This window comes from Mus musculus, chromosome 10 (assembly GCF_000001635.26).
Source record: "Mus musculus strain C57BL/6J chromosome 10, GRCm38.p6 C57BL/6J".
Taxonomy (NCBI): domain Eukaryota; kingdom Metazoa; phylum Chordata; class Mammalia; order Rodentia; family Muridae; genus Mus; species Mus musculus.
In genome coordinates this window covers 70,092,061-70,110,226 of record NC_000076.6, presented here as the reverse complement: position 1 = coordinate 70,110,226, position 18,166 = coordinate 70,092,061, and the positions used below count along the sequence as shown (strand labels likewise).

Here is an 18,166-nt window from a genome sequence, read left to right as displayed (position 1 = left end):
CCACAGCCCCACCCATGCCTGCACATAGCCCCACCCATGCCTGCACATAGTCCCACCCATGCCTGCACATAGTCCCATGCCTGCGCAGGGCAAAGATTTATGTTTTGATTTCTGTTCTTTAAATCAGCACCTAAACAGAAGTGGCACTAGGGTGTTGCCCGCCAAAGTTCACCTTCTGGAAGCCCGGAATAGGGTCAAAGGCCACACATACATCAGAGAAGCTGAACAGAGCAGCCCTGTCTTTCCATAGTCCATAGTTGGAAGGTACGTGTTCACTTTATTTTCCAGAAAGAACAGAAAGAGCTCTTCGGCTCTGGGGGTGGAAAGGGATGGAGCTGCTCTGAAAGCAGGCTTGCCCGGGGCTCCTGGAACAGCGTAGCCCCAAGGGCTAATGCAAGCCTGGCTTCTGCATCTCATTTCCTAGTGTCAGGGAAGCAGAAGCCCAAAGAAACTGAGCTGAGGTGAGGCGCTCCCTGGCCTGAGGTTTCAGGCATCCAAGCTCCTCTCTCTCAGTTTTTAAAATATCATTTTTTTTTCTGCAGTCAATTTGGAGGATTAGCCAGAGCAGGAATGTTTTTGAAACATACTCTAAGCACCTGCACTGGGCTGAGATGATGTCTTAAAATCCACACTGAGGACAGGACAGAGCAGGGGACACATGGTGAGTGCAGGGCCTTCAGAATCCAAAAGGAAGAAACTAAAACTGAAACCTGACACGTAGACATGGAGTGAAATATCCTCCAGCAGTAAGAAATACCCAGTCTGTAGAAAGCATGGATGTTGTTGAATACTCATAACAAAACTAGGATTTAAAGAAGCCAAATGCACAAATACTTTGTGTAATCCCAACCATGTGAAGTCTGGACATAAAAGGAATGTTTACTAGTAGGAGTCAGAAAGACCACTGGGGGTCTGATCTGATGGCAGAGAGTATGCTGATAGCTGCTATCCTGACCTGGATCCCAGAAAGCCAGCATCAGGATCCCAGAGAGCTCACTGCTCTACCAGAGAGCCAGCATCAGGACGGGCGCCTAACGTTTCCTTTCTAAATTCACCACACCATCCAATTCATCTGTGGGAATCTTGTGCACTTCACAGTAACTACACCATGCTCCCCTCAAAGGTTTGCACGGCATACCAGTGCTGCCCAAATTAACCACCCCCCCATACACACTGTGTTGAACAGCTATGGTCCTTCACAAGAGCAGGATCTTCCCAAGCAGGTCATCATGCAAGGGCCTGTCCCAGCACACAGTGCAATCTCTGAAGCATCAAAATGTCCTTAGACCCATGACTGGGAGATCGTATGCCTGTATGGTGAGAAGTGTCCAGGCACAAGTGAGAGGAGACAGCACTGTGTACCCTGAGCATCCGAGGTGAGTATCTCAAAGTCGGGATGCTCTTACCTTTACCTGCCTTCTCTCTCTTCCTATCTCCTCAAGGGGCAGGGCAGAGTCCACACAGAAGCACCCACCGGCTCCCCTCTCTCCTCCCAAGATCCATTCATCCCAAGGCATGTGTGTTTTGGCTGGGTGGGGAGAGGGGGGAGGAAACACCTATCCCTCTCCTCACTTCAATTCAGTTTCTCCTTCATGTCTTGGATAACAACTGCCCTCCTTCAACCTGTGAGTCACGACTCCAAAGGGGTCACATATCAGATATTTAATTAGGATTCATAACAATAGCAAAATGAGCTATGAAGCGGCGACAGAATAACTTTATAGCTGGGGATCGCCACAACATGAGGAACTGTTTTTAAGGGGTTGAAGCGTTAGGAAGGTTGAAGCACTGGTCCAGATCAAGTGTGGCGATACGTAAAGGAACAGTTGCCAGACACACAACAGGTACTCAAACTTTGTTGGGGGCGGGGGGGGGGGGCGCGGGAGGGGGGGGGAAGGCTCCTTGCCCTACACTCATCGGACTCGGACTATTTTTAAGCAGCGGCTGTAACATAAGCACAGTAGTAGAAACTGACTCTGGCCTGGGACGGGAACCAAAGACACGGTGTGGGAATGGAATAACCGAGTGCAGGGCTGGAAAGTGGAAACAGACAGACGGCAGGACAAGCCTCCGACAGTGTAGGCACTCTCTCTGCTCTGACTGCTTTCCCCAGAGTCCCCTGCCTTGACAAACATCCCTAGGCCAAGCATCCTGGGGAACTTGCCATGAATGAGGCAGCCCTGACGACCTCAGTAAGTGACCATATCTGTATGGAAACCAATCACAAATGCTTACAACCAGAGGAAGACGAAACCGCCCCTAAGTTAACATACTACCCTCTCGCCGGCTGTTACCTTGTGCGTTCCGTTAGAAACCAGACCCAAGTTCAAACCCTGGCATCATCTGAAAAGCCTGAGACACCCACCCACACACACCGCCAAATACGAAGCCTTGGTTCATCTACTTGTGGTTCATAGCAAAGAGTATAAGAGGGACTGATCTGCAGAATCACAGTGAGGATTCAACAAGCTGGCCCCTTACATGGTAGGAGAGAACACACACACACACACACACACACGAAATGTAAATGAGGCTGTATGCAAAATCCCACCCTTTGCATCTCTCTAATCCACAAGAGGCTGGCGAGGTGGCTCAGTGGTTAAGAGCACTGGCTACTCTTCCAGAGGACCAGCATTCAGCTCCCAGCATTCACGTGGCAGATCACAACCATCTGTAATCCCAACTCCAGGGAACCCAACACCCTTTCTGACCTCTGTGAGGACTGCACACACGGTATATATATACACACACACACACTCACATACATTGAAAAGATTCGTAAGTGGGAAAATGTTGGCAAGAATTCTATAAGTTTTAATGTGTTCCTTCCCCCTTCAAGTGACAGTTTATTCACCCTACAGTTGGTGAAGAGCTTGCCTCAGTCATAAGGACCTAACTTTAGAGCCCCACTGTCTTAGTTAAGGTTTCAATGGCTCTGATAAAACATAGTGACCATAAGCAGTGTGGGGGAGGAAAGGGTTATTTCCTCTGACTGCTTGTGGTCCATCATCCAGGGAAGTCAGGGAGGAACTCAAAGCAGGGAACCTGGAGGCTGGAGCTGATGCAGAGGCCATGGAAGGCTGCTGTTCACTGGCTTGCTCCCCATGGCTTGCTCAGCCTGCTTTCTTATAGAACCACATCCACCAGCCCAGGAATGGCACCACCCACAATGGGCTAGGCCCTCCAGCATCAACCAAGAAAATCTACCTCAGGCCACAGGCCAAATCTGGTAGAGCTATTGCCTCAATTGAAGTTCCCTCTTCACACAGGACACTAGCTTGTGCCAAGCTGACATAAAACTTGTTAGCACAGCCGAGCCCAAGTAAGACACAGGGTGTGGTGCTAGGGCTTGCATGAGTCTAGCCAACTGGAGAGCTGTTGTGAGACCCTGTCTCAAAGTGGAGAACAACACAGGAAGAGCCTCCCAACAGCCACCTCTGTGCCCACAGACACACAAGTTCCCGCACAAGAACACATAAACACTCACACACCACACACATATGTACAAATATTCAAAGAATTAAATAAAAAGGAGCTGATTTTGTCACACTCGGGAGGAGAGCCCTTGCCTGGAATGCTGAAGGCCGTGGTTTTCCACTCAGCACACCGCAGATAAATAACATGAATAAATAAACAATTATTAAAAGTCACCACAAACAGAGCTCACAAGAGAGGGAAAGTTGAGACACTACCTAGTGTAGCGTTCCCCCATTGTCATTGTGGTGACACTACACAGGGCTCACTGGGAGTGCACTTGGGGCCCCAAACCTTACACTGTAACCTGGTTATGGCAGCAGAGTGCACACTGAGAATTTGGAATACATAAGGAGAAGCTACCAGCCTCTCCTCTGAGGGCCTGACACAGCTCCATGGCATGATCAGCTCCTTGTGGTCAAGGTTCAAAGAGGTGTGTAAGAGTTGGTATTCTTTCCAAGAGACACAGGCCTTCACAGTGGTACCCAGTGCTGACTGTGGCCACCTATGTGCGTCATGTGCTCTCTGCTAACAAAGACACTGAAAGCATCTAGCCAGCTCTTCTCAAACTCATCTATCGCCTAGACCCTCTAGAGTCAGTGTGTGGGCTCTGCATGGATGAAGGCCCATCAGGAGAAGAGCCCTCTTCCACACAAAACTCTCTGCAGGACACAAGTTATTTTCTGGTGTTTCAGGATAACCAGCCAACCAAACGCCCATCATTGAGCCCCTCTTATTTCATCTTTCAAGGCCTATGCCGGAAAGCAATCAAAACGTCCCTTTATGTGAACAACTCATGGAATATTCCTACAGGCAACTAGAGTTCTGTGCTGAGGTGCACCCATAATCCACTGCTTCTCCCGTTTCCTCTTTCCCTCTTGGGAGAGCCCTTTTGAAGGTTGACCTGTGCTGGTGAGGACAGGCCACCTCCTCCACTCCCCACTGAGCATGGCCCCACATGATGTCCACAGTGCCCTGGGATGCCCTGGTGGGGATTAAGCAGCTCAGGCTAGAGGCACACCTGGCCTCCTGGGGAGGGGGGGTGGGGGTGGGGGAGTCTGGACAGATGTGAAACAGATGTGTGAGAGATTAGCCCCATCCATCAGCATTGGGCTTTTAACCAGCTGGGCTTCAATCCTGCCCAAAGATCCTCTCCCTAATTAACTTTACCTTAAGTTGTCTTTTGCTTTCCCACAATTTTGGGTTTAAAAAAAAAAAAAAATTGGCAGTCACGCTCCATCAACATGATTCCATGTTAGGGAGGTAGGTGGGTTGGTGGACCACGGGGTTTAGCCTGCTATGCTGACAGACCCAAATCACAAATCTTAAAACATCACTGACCCACATACATACATACATACATACATACATACAATAAAACAAAGGCACCACAGACATCTCAACACAGATGAACTGAGCAACAGCTCCCCAGCTCCCTGACACAAGTTAAACTTCACAAGTTAAACTGCGGGCTAAAGACTCTGAGGGGCTCCGACACCGAGCTTTCCTGGCAGATGCTTATCAAGTCAGATAAGCTTCATTTTAGAAAGGCCAAAGGGAGGCGTGCCCTGGTTCAGAAACCCAGGAGGAGTCTGTGCTCACTTCCTTTCTCCCTTGCACGGGGACACCAGGAATCAGACCCTCTGGGCCCCAATTTCCTCTGCACTCAGGTTCCTCCAATGCCCGGCCAGGGCCAAGATGGATCAAGTCAGGTGTGGTCCTGGCTGGTCATCTGAGGAGCCTCCAAATTGCCTCTGGGTATTTCTCAGCACAAGAGGTCCGGTGCAGGTCCTGAAGACTGACTCCTGTCTCTTTAAGGCTTTATTTATGACTCCCTGCCATCTTGTGTCTTTCTGAGGAAATAAAAGATAACCGGGTAAAAGGCTTAATATCCCGCCATCAAACAAGGAAGCATCCTGACTTTCAACCACGGAGAACCCACTCCATGCAGGAGAGTCATGGAAGATTAAGGTACCTGGACGGAAAGGTCCTTATGAGATCCACCAACCTGTACAATGAATGTACACTAATTAAACAAAGGAGTAAAAGGCTCCCCACACTGGATCTAGAGGCACGAAGGGAGCAGTAGTCACATTATGGAACCTATGCCCCGATTTCTCAGTATTTATCCCTGAGGGAATTAAAGTGGTATTTGCTACCCACTGACCCTGGTGTAGGGATAAACTTCACACTGCATCTGACAACCATAAAATATAAAGGTGTATATGTATGTGTGCGCACACGCACACTCGCGCACACACACACAGAGCACACGATAATCTCTAGAAGACAAGAAGAGCCAACAAGCTTCCATTCTGAGATCCTGGCCTTTGTCAGTGTTTTCTAGAGCCTCCTTTCCTGTCAGGAACACACTGAACCTGTGAGCATTTACTCTGCTGGCTTTGACAATAATTCAATATACCTAAAAGCAACTGGCGCTGTGACTGAGGAGAAAACGCCAATGCCTCCCCCACTGAGGGGAAAAAAAAATTACGCCGGAAGGACAAGAAAGATGGCTTACTCCTCCCCACTCAGTCCTGCTGCATCTTAAACACAAGCATTAGCATCTCTGGGTGTAAACCTGGCTACATCCGGCAAGGCAGGATTTCAAGGGGAGCCAAGCACTAAGAAAAAATGCAACTACAGACAGCATAGACGTCTGACTCCGCTTGGAGTATCACTGGTGATGGACAGCTCTTCCCAATCCTGGTCTCAGCATCCATCCTCTATCTAAAGCCCGAGTCCCCACGACCTCATCACCTATGAAGACCGCGGATGCTTCCCAGAGGCAGAGTAGGTGATTTCAATCTAAAAGAAGCCATAGGAACCATCTGAAATGATCGGTCACCAATGACACCGACAAAACGACAAAACGTGAACCTGAATACTTAGGACAGACCTGCTGCTGTCCCAGGCCTTCCTCAGTCTCGACCTGAAGACACTTTGTCCCTTTGCAAATGAAAAGAAGCACCAGCATCCAGGTCCATGCTACAAGGTAGCCTGGCAGGCAGAGGCCAGAGCTTAGGGCACATGTGGCCTTTGAGTCCCCATAATATATACAGTGTATCCACCATCTACCTATCCTATCAGGTAAACCAGGAAGAGGGGGTTAGCTGTGACGACAGAAGTGGCCTATAAGCTTAAAGTGCAGGCAATAATACCGTAACCCCAGAAAACTAACATGAACAGAGAACCCCCCCCCCACCCCCACGAACCAACTCACCAACCCTTGTGTGTGTGCCTCCTGTAAGCCAGCCTCCGAGGAACATGGGCAAAGAAGGAAAAACCTGACCCTGTGGGAAGACCCACATCTCTTCCAGACAGGGGTGGTAGCAGATGGGTTCTGAGGCTGCCCAGGTATAGCTCACAAAGCTTCACTGCCAAGGCACACTGGCTGGGGAGACAGCACAGACTACTAGACTTCTTGTTGGAGAAGGGAGGGTAGAAGAGAGCAGAGCAGCCAGAGGAGGGCCGCGGAACTCAGTCCAGGCCCATGTGGGCTCAAAGATGCACACGGCCGGCAGATCAGGAGGAGAACATGGTGACAAGCAAGTTCGGTCAGTGACACAGCCTGGGAAGTCAAAGGAAAGCAGACCTGGCTCGAAAGAGAACAAATGAAAAAGTTTAAGAAGCTCCAGTGTTGCCGGACGTGGTGGCGCACGCCTTTAATCCCAGCACTTGGGAGGTAGAGGCAGGCAGATTTCTGAGTTTGAGGCCAGCCTGGTCTACAGTGAGTTCCAGGACAGCCAAGGCTACACAGAGAAACCAAAAAAAAAAAAAAAAAAAGAAGAAGCTCTGGTGTTTGCTCAAAACCGGTTTCTGAGGTCTTGAACAGCAGTCCCCATGAACCTGACTCTCTGGAATTCTCTAACTAGCCCCCATCCCTATCAAATGAATAACAAGAGGATTACAGAAGACTACGTGACCTCCTCCAACGTTGGGATGTCTTGTAGATGGTGCCTCACAGAGGTAAAACATGGAACTTTCCATGCAGAGTACTCAAGGCATTCTCTTTAAGAGCTGTGTGCAGACAGATCTAATGCTGGGCTCCCATTTCCCTAAGAGACGGACGTGTCGTCAGTGCACGCTTCTGTGAGAACCTAAACAAAATTTATTTTTCTACAGAGGAGAAAGACACTCCACCTTTCTCCAGGGGACATTTTAAAGTCTCAAAAATGGAAAACTGTGTCTGAGGCTGCACAGTACATTATCCCAAACACACGCAATGAGCTATGTGCAGGGTGTGCTTCCTTGGGTAAGGACACCACGGTTGATGAGCGTCAGCGGTTCTGAACATGCCAACGTCTGGCTGTTGGTTTTGGCTACCACTTCACAACACTTTTGTTTTGAACTGGAAGAGATGGCTCTGAGGTTAAGAGCACTGGCTGCTCTTCCAGAGGACTCTCTTCAGTGCCCAGCACCCACATGGCAACTCCTATCCATCTCTCAATGGGCTCCAGTGCCCTCTTCTGGCCTCTGAGGGCACTGCACACATGTGGTGCACATACATGCATACAGGTAAACACATATGAATAAATCTTTAAAAAAAAAAACCTTTTATGTCTACACTGACCTAAACTTCTATAGAGAAGGGATCTGTTTTACAATCAGGAGATACACTTAAATCTTAATGAATTATTCCAGGCCTTTATTTCCAAACTAAAGTTTCCGAATGTCAGAGCCTATCTAGAAAAGTCAGGAGTGCACAGGACGCAGCTGAACACTGCTCACACCTATCACCCCAGCAGCTGGCTGAGAACTCCTGGGACCACCCTTCAACTGTGCCCCCACACCTGCCCAGAAACCATCCACCCCTGGACCACCCTCAGGCTCTGAGTCAGACAACCAGAGACCACACTCTTCCAGGATTTGCCCCACACTAACCTGGACTAACACATAAACACTATTTGAAGGGGTGATTAAACATTTGGTTTGTTTATTTCCCACTCTTAAAAAAAAATGCCATTTATAATCAGTAGCCTGCCTCTACTGCTGATTGAATGGGTAAAATTGGATAGTCACTCAAAACATCTCTGATCCTACTGAAGACTAGCTCTAACTCCTCCCCCATATGATGGACAGGCCAAGAGAAGAGGCCTGTTACAAAGTCACACACTCTCTCCCCACAGGCAATGGCTTCCTCTTACTCTAGAGATTCTGAGGAAACAGACCAAAGGATCCACACTTTTTAAATTGGGATTCGCAGTAGGAATGAACCGGCTCTACCAGAGCAGACCGGAGAGCTCACTGGAGCTCACTGGAGCCTTGTACATCACTTTGGGACCAGTACAGGCCTGTGAGAAAGATCAGAATCCAGGAAGAGCAGGACCACATTCTGTGAGGGAGAGCACCCCCAAATGTCATTTATCACTGGCAATTTCTTACAAGAGTAAACACTCAATTACCACATAACCCAGCAACTCTAATCCTGGGTATTTACCCAAATGAGCTGAAATCTTTTGTCTAGACAAATGGATGTGAATGCTTAAGGCAGATTTATTCACAACCGCTGGAACTTGCAAACAACTAAGATGCCCTTCAGTAGATAAATGGTCACAACCAAGCCCTAAAAAGAAACAAGCCACAAAAAAATAAATACTGTAGAGGGTCATTGGATAAGGTACCTGTTGTGTAAGCTTGAAGACCGGGTTCTCAGAACCCAAGGAAAATCCATCAAAACCTCGGTGGGCCTAGCATCCACTTGTAATCTCAGCCCTCGGAAGGTGGAAACAGAGAAACCCCTGAGCAAACTGGCCTGGCCAGCTGGCTAGACTAACCTAATCTGCAGGCTGTGGGGTCACGTGAGAGAGACCCTATCTCAATAAAGAAGAGACAAATCAAAGAACACAATCCCAGGCTTCCATAGATACGTATGCATGCCTGGTGTGAGCGTGTGCATGGGCGGGCACACATGCATACACACGCAAAAGAAAGAGGATGGGGAATCCTTCCATTCATTCTATCGAGTGTGTGACAGGGCAAACCTTTCCACACCCACAGGACATCCCCACTACAGTGAGGGAGGGCTCAGCAATGTCCAGGTCTTATGGGAGAGATGGCTCAGTAGTTAAGAGCACTGGCTGCTCTTCCAGAGGTCCTGAGTTCAATTCCCAGCAACCACATGGTGGCTCACAACCCTCTGTAATGGGATCCAATGCCCTCTTCTGGTGTGTCTCAAGAGAGTAACCATGTACTCACATATGTAAAACAAATAAATCTTTATTAAAAAAGGGGGGGGGCAGTGGTGGCACACGCCTTTAATCCCAGCACTTGGGAGGCAGAGGCAGGCGGATTTCTGAGTTCAAGGCCAGCTTGGTCTACAGAGTGAGTTCCAGGACAGGCAGGGCTACACAGAGAAACCCTGTCTTGAAAAACAAAAACAAAAACAAAACAACAACAAAAAAGAATATCCAACTCCAACAGTGAGCCCTAACGTAAACCACAGACTATGGGTACACGTGGGACCCTCAATTCTTAACAACTGCCCCACTCTGTTGCTCCGGAGGCTGGTGGTGGAGGGAGTTGTGCCTACAGAGGGTATAGGAAGCAGGTGGCAGAAACTATGCCGGTCTTTACCGTAAACCTCAACCGACTGGGGAAAATAGCCTACTCTTCAAGGGGGTCTCCACTACCCCACCCCATCAAGGTACAACTGAAAGTCAACAGGCCGTCCTTGTCGTATCTAAGTACAGCCTTCATCACCTTTACTGTACATCGTCAGGAAAATGATTGTCACAATTAGAAGCGCAAGAGCATAGAAAGCAAGAAATGGCTTGCCGTTACTCCCCTTCGTGTCAAATTAACTAAAACTCTGGAAACCTGCAGAGGCCTGCATGAGCTACCTAACCCTTGTCAGAGTCTTCCCAGTCAGGTGTGTCAGGCAGCGCACGGCTGGACGCTGGAGTGGACTCTCCTGGCTTAAGCCAATTCAGAGGGGGGACCCTGCCCCCAAATCTACATCTCAGGTGAACAGCTACATCTCAGGTGAACAGCCTCCTCAATCTCTTTCCTGCCCCTGACAATTAGCCCCTTAAACCCCTGCCAAGAGTGAGGTACTCAGGTGGGCCATGTGCTCTTTTATCTCCTTGAATACATTAGGGGAGAGAGAGAGAGAGAGAGAGAGAGAGAGAGAGAGAGAGAGAGGGAGAGGGAGAGGGAGAGGGAGACGGAGAGAGGGAGAGAGGGAGAGAGGGAGAGAGAAAGAAAGAAAACGAACTTTGAGGCCTGCCCCACACTTGCAAGTGGTCAGCTTGAATGACTTAACAACTTTACTGGCTAGGACTACAGAACAACTTCCTAGCACCATGGCTCTGACTGTAAGTTAGTGGTCGGTCACTGAGAGTGAGAGCCAAAGAACCAAAGCTTCCCCCACCTCATCCACTGTTAAGTACTCAGGAGGTGTCTGGCTTTGCTTGCCACTGACGAACATGCTTGTCCCTGCAAGGCCAGTTTGTCCCTGCAAGGCCAGTGTGTCTGTGTACAAGTAACAGACCTGCTTATGGGTCAGCAGGTCAAACAGATAACCTTTCATTGTGTTTCCTGTCTCCACACAAACAGCAGCCTGACCTGCTGCTCGGGCAAACAAGAGGCCAGAGAGGTGGTACCCCCTCCTCCTGTAAGTTCTGCTCCCTTCCGTGGTTCCAGCTCTGCAAGCGACCAACGCTGTCCTTTACGGCACATTTTAAATAGCGTTCCTGTGCATCAGATTTTAAATAAACAACAACCTCCAACTGTCCTGTCCCTCTGTTCTTCAACAGCAACTCTGCAGAGTCCTTTCTTAGCCCAGAAAAGGCTTACATGGTTACCTCCACAAACGGCTTTCCTTTACTATCAAAAGGCCAATCCAGTAACTTGCTGCCTGGAGATGTACTCGCATAGAACGGGACTGGTTAAGAGCAAGTAAGATGCTTTTCTGCAAGACCAACTGCTATTTAGGTTGCAAATCACACTGCCTCTCTAGTGGAGACTGAGACCGGCTAGCTACACAAACCAAGGCAGCCATATAGAAGCCACAGGGCACACACACACACACATATCACTTTTTCTTGGCACAAGGGCAGCTTAAATTTGTCCCGTTCTCGTCTCCAGGATATGATCCCTGACCCACCACCAAATCTCTTTTTCTCCACTGGAAGGGTTTCATCTAATCAGCTGTGTGCAAGCGGCTCTGGCAATTTATCCTCCTTGATTCCTTGACATTTTCTTTCCGTGCTGCTGGCTGGGAAACTGTTTTGATCTGAATAGGGTTGTCTGTGGGGGATTCTGCATGTTAATGATGTAGAGTTGGCAAGGATGGGAGGTGAGAGCACAACGCGTACTTTTTCTAGTTACGTTTCGCCTCATCACCGCTACGGGGGCCTTTCCACTCGGCTACACCAGGAGGCTGATCTCAGACTAATCTTACCCTCTTCCAGGGGAGCCTCGAGGGGCCAGGTAGAAACAGAACAGATGGCCTGTGTTCCCGTCAAGTACCTAGACTCACAGGCAAGTACTCCTAAGACTCTCGAACCAATGAAGGAGACGCACGTACATCCTTGCTCAGCCAGGCAGTCCCAGCGGCCACCCTCCATCCTGGTTTCAAGCTCCAACCCTGTCCCAGCCAGCGCCAGACGTTACACTCCCCACTACTCTGTACCCGCCCACCCTCCGGGCCCAAAAGGACAGTGATTCCGAACGGGGTGCTGGTGTAGCCTCAGTGCCCGCCCTTCCCTTTCCATCCTGGCCAGAAAACTCCACTTCCCGGATTCCGGGCCACTCTCTCCCTCCCCCAGCGCCGGCGATCCAGCAAAGCGCCGTCCTCCTGCCAACTGGGGACCCAGCCCAGTGGCACACCCCGTCTCCCCAACTAACCCCTGGACAGACCCCAGCTTCGTCCACTCACGGGGGCTCCGGAGAGGGTGTCCCTCTATTCGGAGCCTTCAGGCACCCTAGGGTTGAGAAAGTCCCACCCCGCCCCCCCCCCAGCCACGCCGCCAGCCTCTAGCCCTGGCTCGGAGGGACCTCCACCCTAGGCGACGAGGGGACGTTGGGGAGTCTCCCTAGGCACCTCCAACACCTCAAGGGAGGGAGGGCGCTCGTGGCCCCAAGGCCCGCTCTCTGTGCCCGCAGGCCCGCAACCCCGCACGGGGGCGCGCACTCGGGGGTCCCCCCTGGTCCGCGGGGTGCACTCACGATGGTCACGCTGGCTTTGCGCAGGTCGCGGTTCTCCTCCTGCAGCGCCTTGCACTTGAGTTTGTAGGTCTCCAGCTCTATCTTGAGCACCTTGTTCTCCTGCTGCAGCGAGGCCAGGCGGTTGGTGAGCTCCTCCAGGCGGAACGGCGAGATGACAATGCCCCCCGACTTCCCGCCGCCGCCCCCGCCGCTGCCGCCCGAGGTCGCCGAGCAGGACGACTGCATGGCTGCCGGGCCGCCGCCCGCCGCGTCCGTGTCGCTCTCGCTCGCGCTGTCCGCCATGGCTGGGCGAGTGGGCGCGGGGAGCCGGGCGCCGAGGGCCGGGCGCGCGGCGAGTGGGCGCGCGGCGAGTGGGCGCGGGGCCGGGCGCGCGGCGGCGGCGGGGGAGCTGGGGAGCGGGGGAGCTCAGAGCGCGGCGCGGGCGGGCGGCAGGGCGCAGACGCGCGGCGGCGGCGGCGGAGAAAGAGAGGGCGCTTCCCGCGGCCGCGCGAGCTGCTCCGCCAGGGAACAGAGACCCCGCCCGGACTCGGGCAGTACTGCAGCGCCGGGACTCTGGCGCGCTCCGCGGGGCCGTCCCCGCAAAGCCCCAGCCCCAGCGCTCTCCTAGCAGCTGCACACAGACGCTCGAGCCCCCGCCGCCTCCCCGCGCACGTGCTCCCGCCCCGGAGGGTCCCCTGCGTCCCCGGGCCCCAGCCCCCCAACACACACACATACACCGCCGCGCCGCGCCGCCTCTTCCGGAGAAAGGCGGACCCCACGCAGCGCCAGCCCCGCAGGTGCCGGGACACGTGGGAGGGGCAGCCGGGCTCCTTGGGCCACCCCACCCTCCCACCCCCGCTCAGCTGGAGCCTGGCACCTTGGATCGGCGCCGGCGCGCGTGGATCTCCCCCAGGGTGCCCCGTGCAGACCGCGCTTGGGGCTGGGAACAGAAAGTTGCACTGCAGTGGGTCGAAAAAGAAGAGTATCTGTGTGTCTGTCTGTGTGTCTGTGTATCTATTTCTCTCCCTCTCTGTGTGTCTGTCTGTGTTGTGGCATGTCGGCAGCCACAGGTTAGCCTAGCTTGCCACAAGGCCCCGGTGCGTCCAGTTGTTTGAACCAGGCGCCACCCACCTTTTTCTCTTTACCTCCTGCAAAGACTCTGCACCGGTCACGGGGATAGGATTAAGAAACCAAGATTTGTCTAGTTAAAGAAACGGGAGCTTTATTTAATTTTTTTTTTTTTTTAATCTCAGAAGGGTTGAAACAAACTTCAAGTACCAATTTTCCAAAGTAACTGCAGGCACAATGCTAAACAAATAACCACGATTAAGTGAGGGGAACTGTATAACCATTATTATCCGCTGCTCTCCAACTCCTACAAAACTCCAGGAGCTAAAAAATAAAACCGTAATTACTACTGTAGAGAGCCCAGCTTCAAAGAATCAGAAATTCAAATACTGTTAGGCCCCTCCCTCTTAGGAGAGCTTGCTTGTAGGAAACAGGCCTAGCAGGTGAGAAGGGTCTAAACACTTCACCTCCTGATACAAAACAGCTTTCGTTTCTGGGGGAAAAAATGGAAAGTGAAACTAACCAGGCGGGCTTTATTATCCAAGTTTAGTCGACGGAAGAACAAACTCATGGAAACAAAATGCAAAATAAAGGGGTGCGGGATGAAAAGTGTTTTCTGGCTGTCAACTGTTTTATAGTTTTATAAAGCGCTTAGCCATGACTACATGGCTTTCCTGGCTCATAACCTTGTCTTTAAACCAAATTGGATCCAGTGGTTAGACATGTTTCGTCCCCACTGCTAAATAGGAACTGGTCTCACCTCGGAATAACTCTTAACCTGCCAGGGGTGAAACCTTGACCTCAGGTTTACCAAGATGGCTGCCTCTAGTCAACAACCCAGACATGCTAACTTCGGTGAGCCCTCCCACCCCCCAAGACGTCTCCTAGGTAGGCTTGAGTTTAGAGCTAGGAACACAGTCGGTGAAGCAAAATGTAACAATAAAAGTTAAAAATCCAGGGGAGTGCAGGAGAGCCTTTGGCTTTGCTCTCCAGCAGCAGAGCACCAGTGTAAATAATCCTCTGCTGAGGGAGCCACTTTGTCACTGAAGTTTACTTGGCTCCTTGACTTTTGCCATGTTGGGTCTGGGACAGGAGACACTCGGCTCCTTCGGTTACAGGACGCTTCTGGAAAAGCAGCTCGCGGGGTGAGATGGATGGGGTAAGGGGAGCACTGCCCGGGACTGGGGTTTAACTGCATTCTTTCCGCTTTATTCAGGGCAGTCTGGGGTGGGCGTGGCTTCCATACTTCACAAGTTTCTATTGTTCTTTTCTCACCCCACCTCCAGATTGCGGGGTTTGGAGGGCTTACAGCCCTTGGAGCATTCTCTCGGGAGTGAGGGGTGGGGACTAGCTCTCTCCGGTTTATCCCTAAAACTTACTGCCTTGGGAAGCCGACCTGCAGGCTTCCAGTCGGCAGAGGGGTGGAGTTTGAAGTGCCTGGTTTTCTTAAAGGGCCCGTGTCAGGCTAAGCTTGAGAACATCTTGGTCTTCCTTAGGGGAACTACAGTTTTGGCATGGTATCTGTAGTTAATCATCGGCTTGAGAAGATATTAGGAGAAAATTCTCATCTTCTCAAGCTTCCCTGCTGATACAGATGAGAATAAATTGGAGGATTCTTCTCCCCCATCCTGGTTTTTATTGTTACTGCAGAACAGAAGCTTACCTAATTTTCTACTTCTTGTAGAACTGATTCCCCTCATAAACAGACGATTTGTCACGACGCTGGTTCTGTAATAGCATTACAATGGAAACACCAGATACAAAACAGATCGGATCATTGTAAAAAACTCCTCAGCGTTCCAGGGGAAATGAATCAGAAGGTAGGTGGAAGGCTGAGTCCCCTGCAGGAAGAAGGGGCAAGGGAAGATGAGCGCCTCCCGTTGCAGAAATAATGAAATCACCATCACCCTGAGCTTAAGTCACCAGGTTTATGGATAAAGGAAAGGGTGCCTTGCAGTTGAGGCTCGAGGGGACATCTAAATCTTTGTTTCTCAAATACAAACATGTTGTATTTTTATGTGCTGGGTACCCTTTAAACCTAATGTTCTCAGTGCAAACATAAAAATAGTGGTGTAAATCCTAGTATATTTTTGTTGCTTAATTGTAATGATTGTGTATGTATGTCTCTCTTTCTATATATATGTGTGTGTGTATGTATGTATATATGTATGTATACACACACACAACATACACAAATACACATATGTATGTATATACACACACGGTGATCACCATACACCACTGGAGTCTTAAACAGGCTTGAGGTGAACCAGATGTAGGCTGGCCAGAGGTGGAAAGTATCCCATGAAGCAGTGCATTCAAGAAAGATAGTTCACACCATTTAGCCTGTGTCTGGCCCCTGGGTCTGGAAGGGGGATCTGGACATTGTCTACTTCAACCCTTGAGGCTAGAGAGGTTTGGGGTGTTTTTGTTTTTGTTTTGTTTCTGTCAGAGTGAGCTGTAGTGCACCTGCCTCTGTCCTGCCTGCTCCATGCCAACCAAAAACTGTCTCCAAACATTGCCAAGACTGCCTTCCCCCAACCCCACACCCACCACAAAAACAGCTGTTCTACTAGAGATAGAAGAAACCCAAAATGATAGAAGTGTTGCTGTAAAGGACTTCCTGCTAGATTTACTTAGGAGATATTAAGTCACACACGTGGAATTTAGCTTCTGGAGTACTGACTCCAAAATACCCCAGCTCTAAGTAGGGTGCTAACCAGGCTTGTTAGATAAGGAAAATTGAGCATGCTAGGATGTAAACATTTGTTCCCCAAGATTGACCTCCACTTAGTCTCCACTCCTATAACCGCAGGAGATAACCCTGGCTTACTAGCCATTAGGCCCATTCCCATTGCAAAGAGCATCCTCTGAGGGTCAGCTTAAGGGGTCAGCACAGGGCCACAGCCACCACGAAGCCCACTCTGCCATTGAGTCCCCTATGCTCATATCAGGAAAAGCTTAATTCTGCCAAGTGGGCAAGAAGACCCTAGGAAATGACTCTTGGAAAAGAACAACGTCGGTGTACTTAAGAAATAATACTGGCAGGACCTCTGCTGTGTAAAGAAATCTCCCATCTGTGTCAGTAGCTAGATGAGCTTACCCCTGTTGTTCTTCTATTGTTCAACTTGCACACTGGGCCTGGATGATGGTATTTATGGAGTGCATCTGCCTGACGTGTATGTGAGGTTAGTGAGATCTTCTCTCCGTGGTCGTCTCCTCTTACAGTATTCACCAGAGGCAGAGAAACACTGATAAACAGCTTTTTCTCTATAATATCCATGTGTGCTGCATGATTGCCTATTGGAAGGCATATTAATAAAGTCTAGAATGGGAGTAAAACAAGATAACTGCATTGGGATGCTTTTAAACCTGCAACCCATCAACGGCATTACTGCAGAGCCACGACAACTGTTTCCTCCACATTGTATACCAAGCTTCAAGTGCCCTGGGAGCCTGCCCATAAGCACGAGTATGGACTCTTTCCTATCCCTGTCTCCACAGTCACTCAGCTTCTTCAGTCCACCTTTTCACTGGCTTTGTTTATGAGAGTAAGATAACCTTGAACATGCAGCATCCGACCTGGGTAGGAGATCATGACTAGAAAATGAGTCAGACATCTCTCTCCTCACCCCTCTTTTGTGTTTGCATGTTTCACTGAAACACACTGTCTTAATTAGGGTCTTACTGCTATGAAGAGACACCATGACCAAGGCAATGATAAGGACAACATTTCATTGGGGCTGGGTTACAGGTTCAGAGGTTCAGTCCATCATCATCAAGGTGGAAGCATGACAGCATCCAGGCAGGCATGGTGCAGGAGGAGCTGAGAGTTCTACATCTTCATCTGAAGGCAGCTAATGGAAGACTGGCTTCCAAGCAACTAGGTTGAGAGTCTTAAAGCCCATACCCACAGTGACACACCTACTCCAACAAGGCCACACCTAATAGTGCCATGCTCTGGGCCGAGCATATACAAACCATAACACACACCATACATACATGCAAACAAATGCATTCATCATAAACACCATTTATTTCATAAGGCATCGGTTTACAAGGATTGAAAGCATTTTTGTGGATGTACACAAGAGGCAGTCGACAAGGCAGACCTGTAAAAACTATTTAGGTGTGAAGTATACCTGGAGATATGTCAGCCTATACATATGGAAATTGTCCTTGGGTAGCCCACCCAGAACCACTCTGTATATCCTAATTGCCACATAGCAGAGCTCAAAAGAATGGAAGGAAGCTGGGTCCTTGGGAGACAGAGGCAGGCTGTTCTCTCTGAGTTCAAGGTCAGCCTGATTTACATGGTGAGTTTCAGGACAGCCGGGGCTATACAGTGAGATGGTATCTCCAAGAGAACAAAATAGATAACTAGCAAACAAAATAATCCAGACTCAGGATGTGCTGTGTAATTGCACTTACATACATAAATAAATGAAACCCAGGACTGTGGGGAGATCTGGCA

General features: G+C 50.1%; 1 protein-coding gene and 1 long non-coding RNA gene across 5 annotated transcripts in view; one reads left to right on the top strand and one right to left on the bottom strand.

The window, feature by feature from the left end:
* Ccdc6 (coiled-coil domain containing 6) overlaps window positions 1-13,349 on the bottom strand; it is a 96,323-nt gene extending 82,974 nt beyond the window's left edge. The window contains exon 1 of one of the 2 annotated variants that reach the window (XM_006514276.3): window positions 12,646-13,349. In XM_006514276.3, the coding sequence (XP_006514339.1) occupies window positions 12,646-12,927 (282 nt within the window). In that variant the 5' untranslated portion in view covers window positions 12,928-13,349. The remainder of the gene's footprint in view (window positions 1-12,645) is intronic. The other variant, NM_001111121.1, reaches the window with a different exon arrangement.
* On the top strand, window positions 2-17,395 carry Gm51771. 3 transcript variants are annotated; one of them, XR_003948903.1, is made up of 3 exons: window positions 2-264; window positions 543-1,376; window positions 15,377-17,395. It is a non-coding gene; the product is annotated as a predicted gene, 51771 (long non-coding RNA). The 3 variants fall into 3 exon arrangements; XR_003948904.1 differs by lacking the exon at window positions 15,377-17,395 and having other exon boundaries at window positions 543-661; window positions 1,287-1,858; XR_003948902.1 differs by lacking the exon at window positions 15,377-17,395 and adding an exon at window positions 1,761-1,858.
* Window positions 17,396-18,166: the final 771 nt, after the last annotated feature.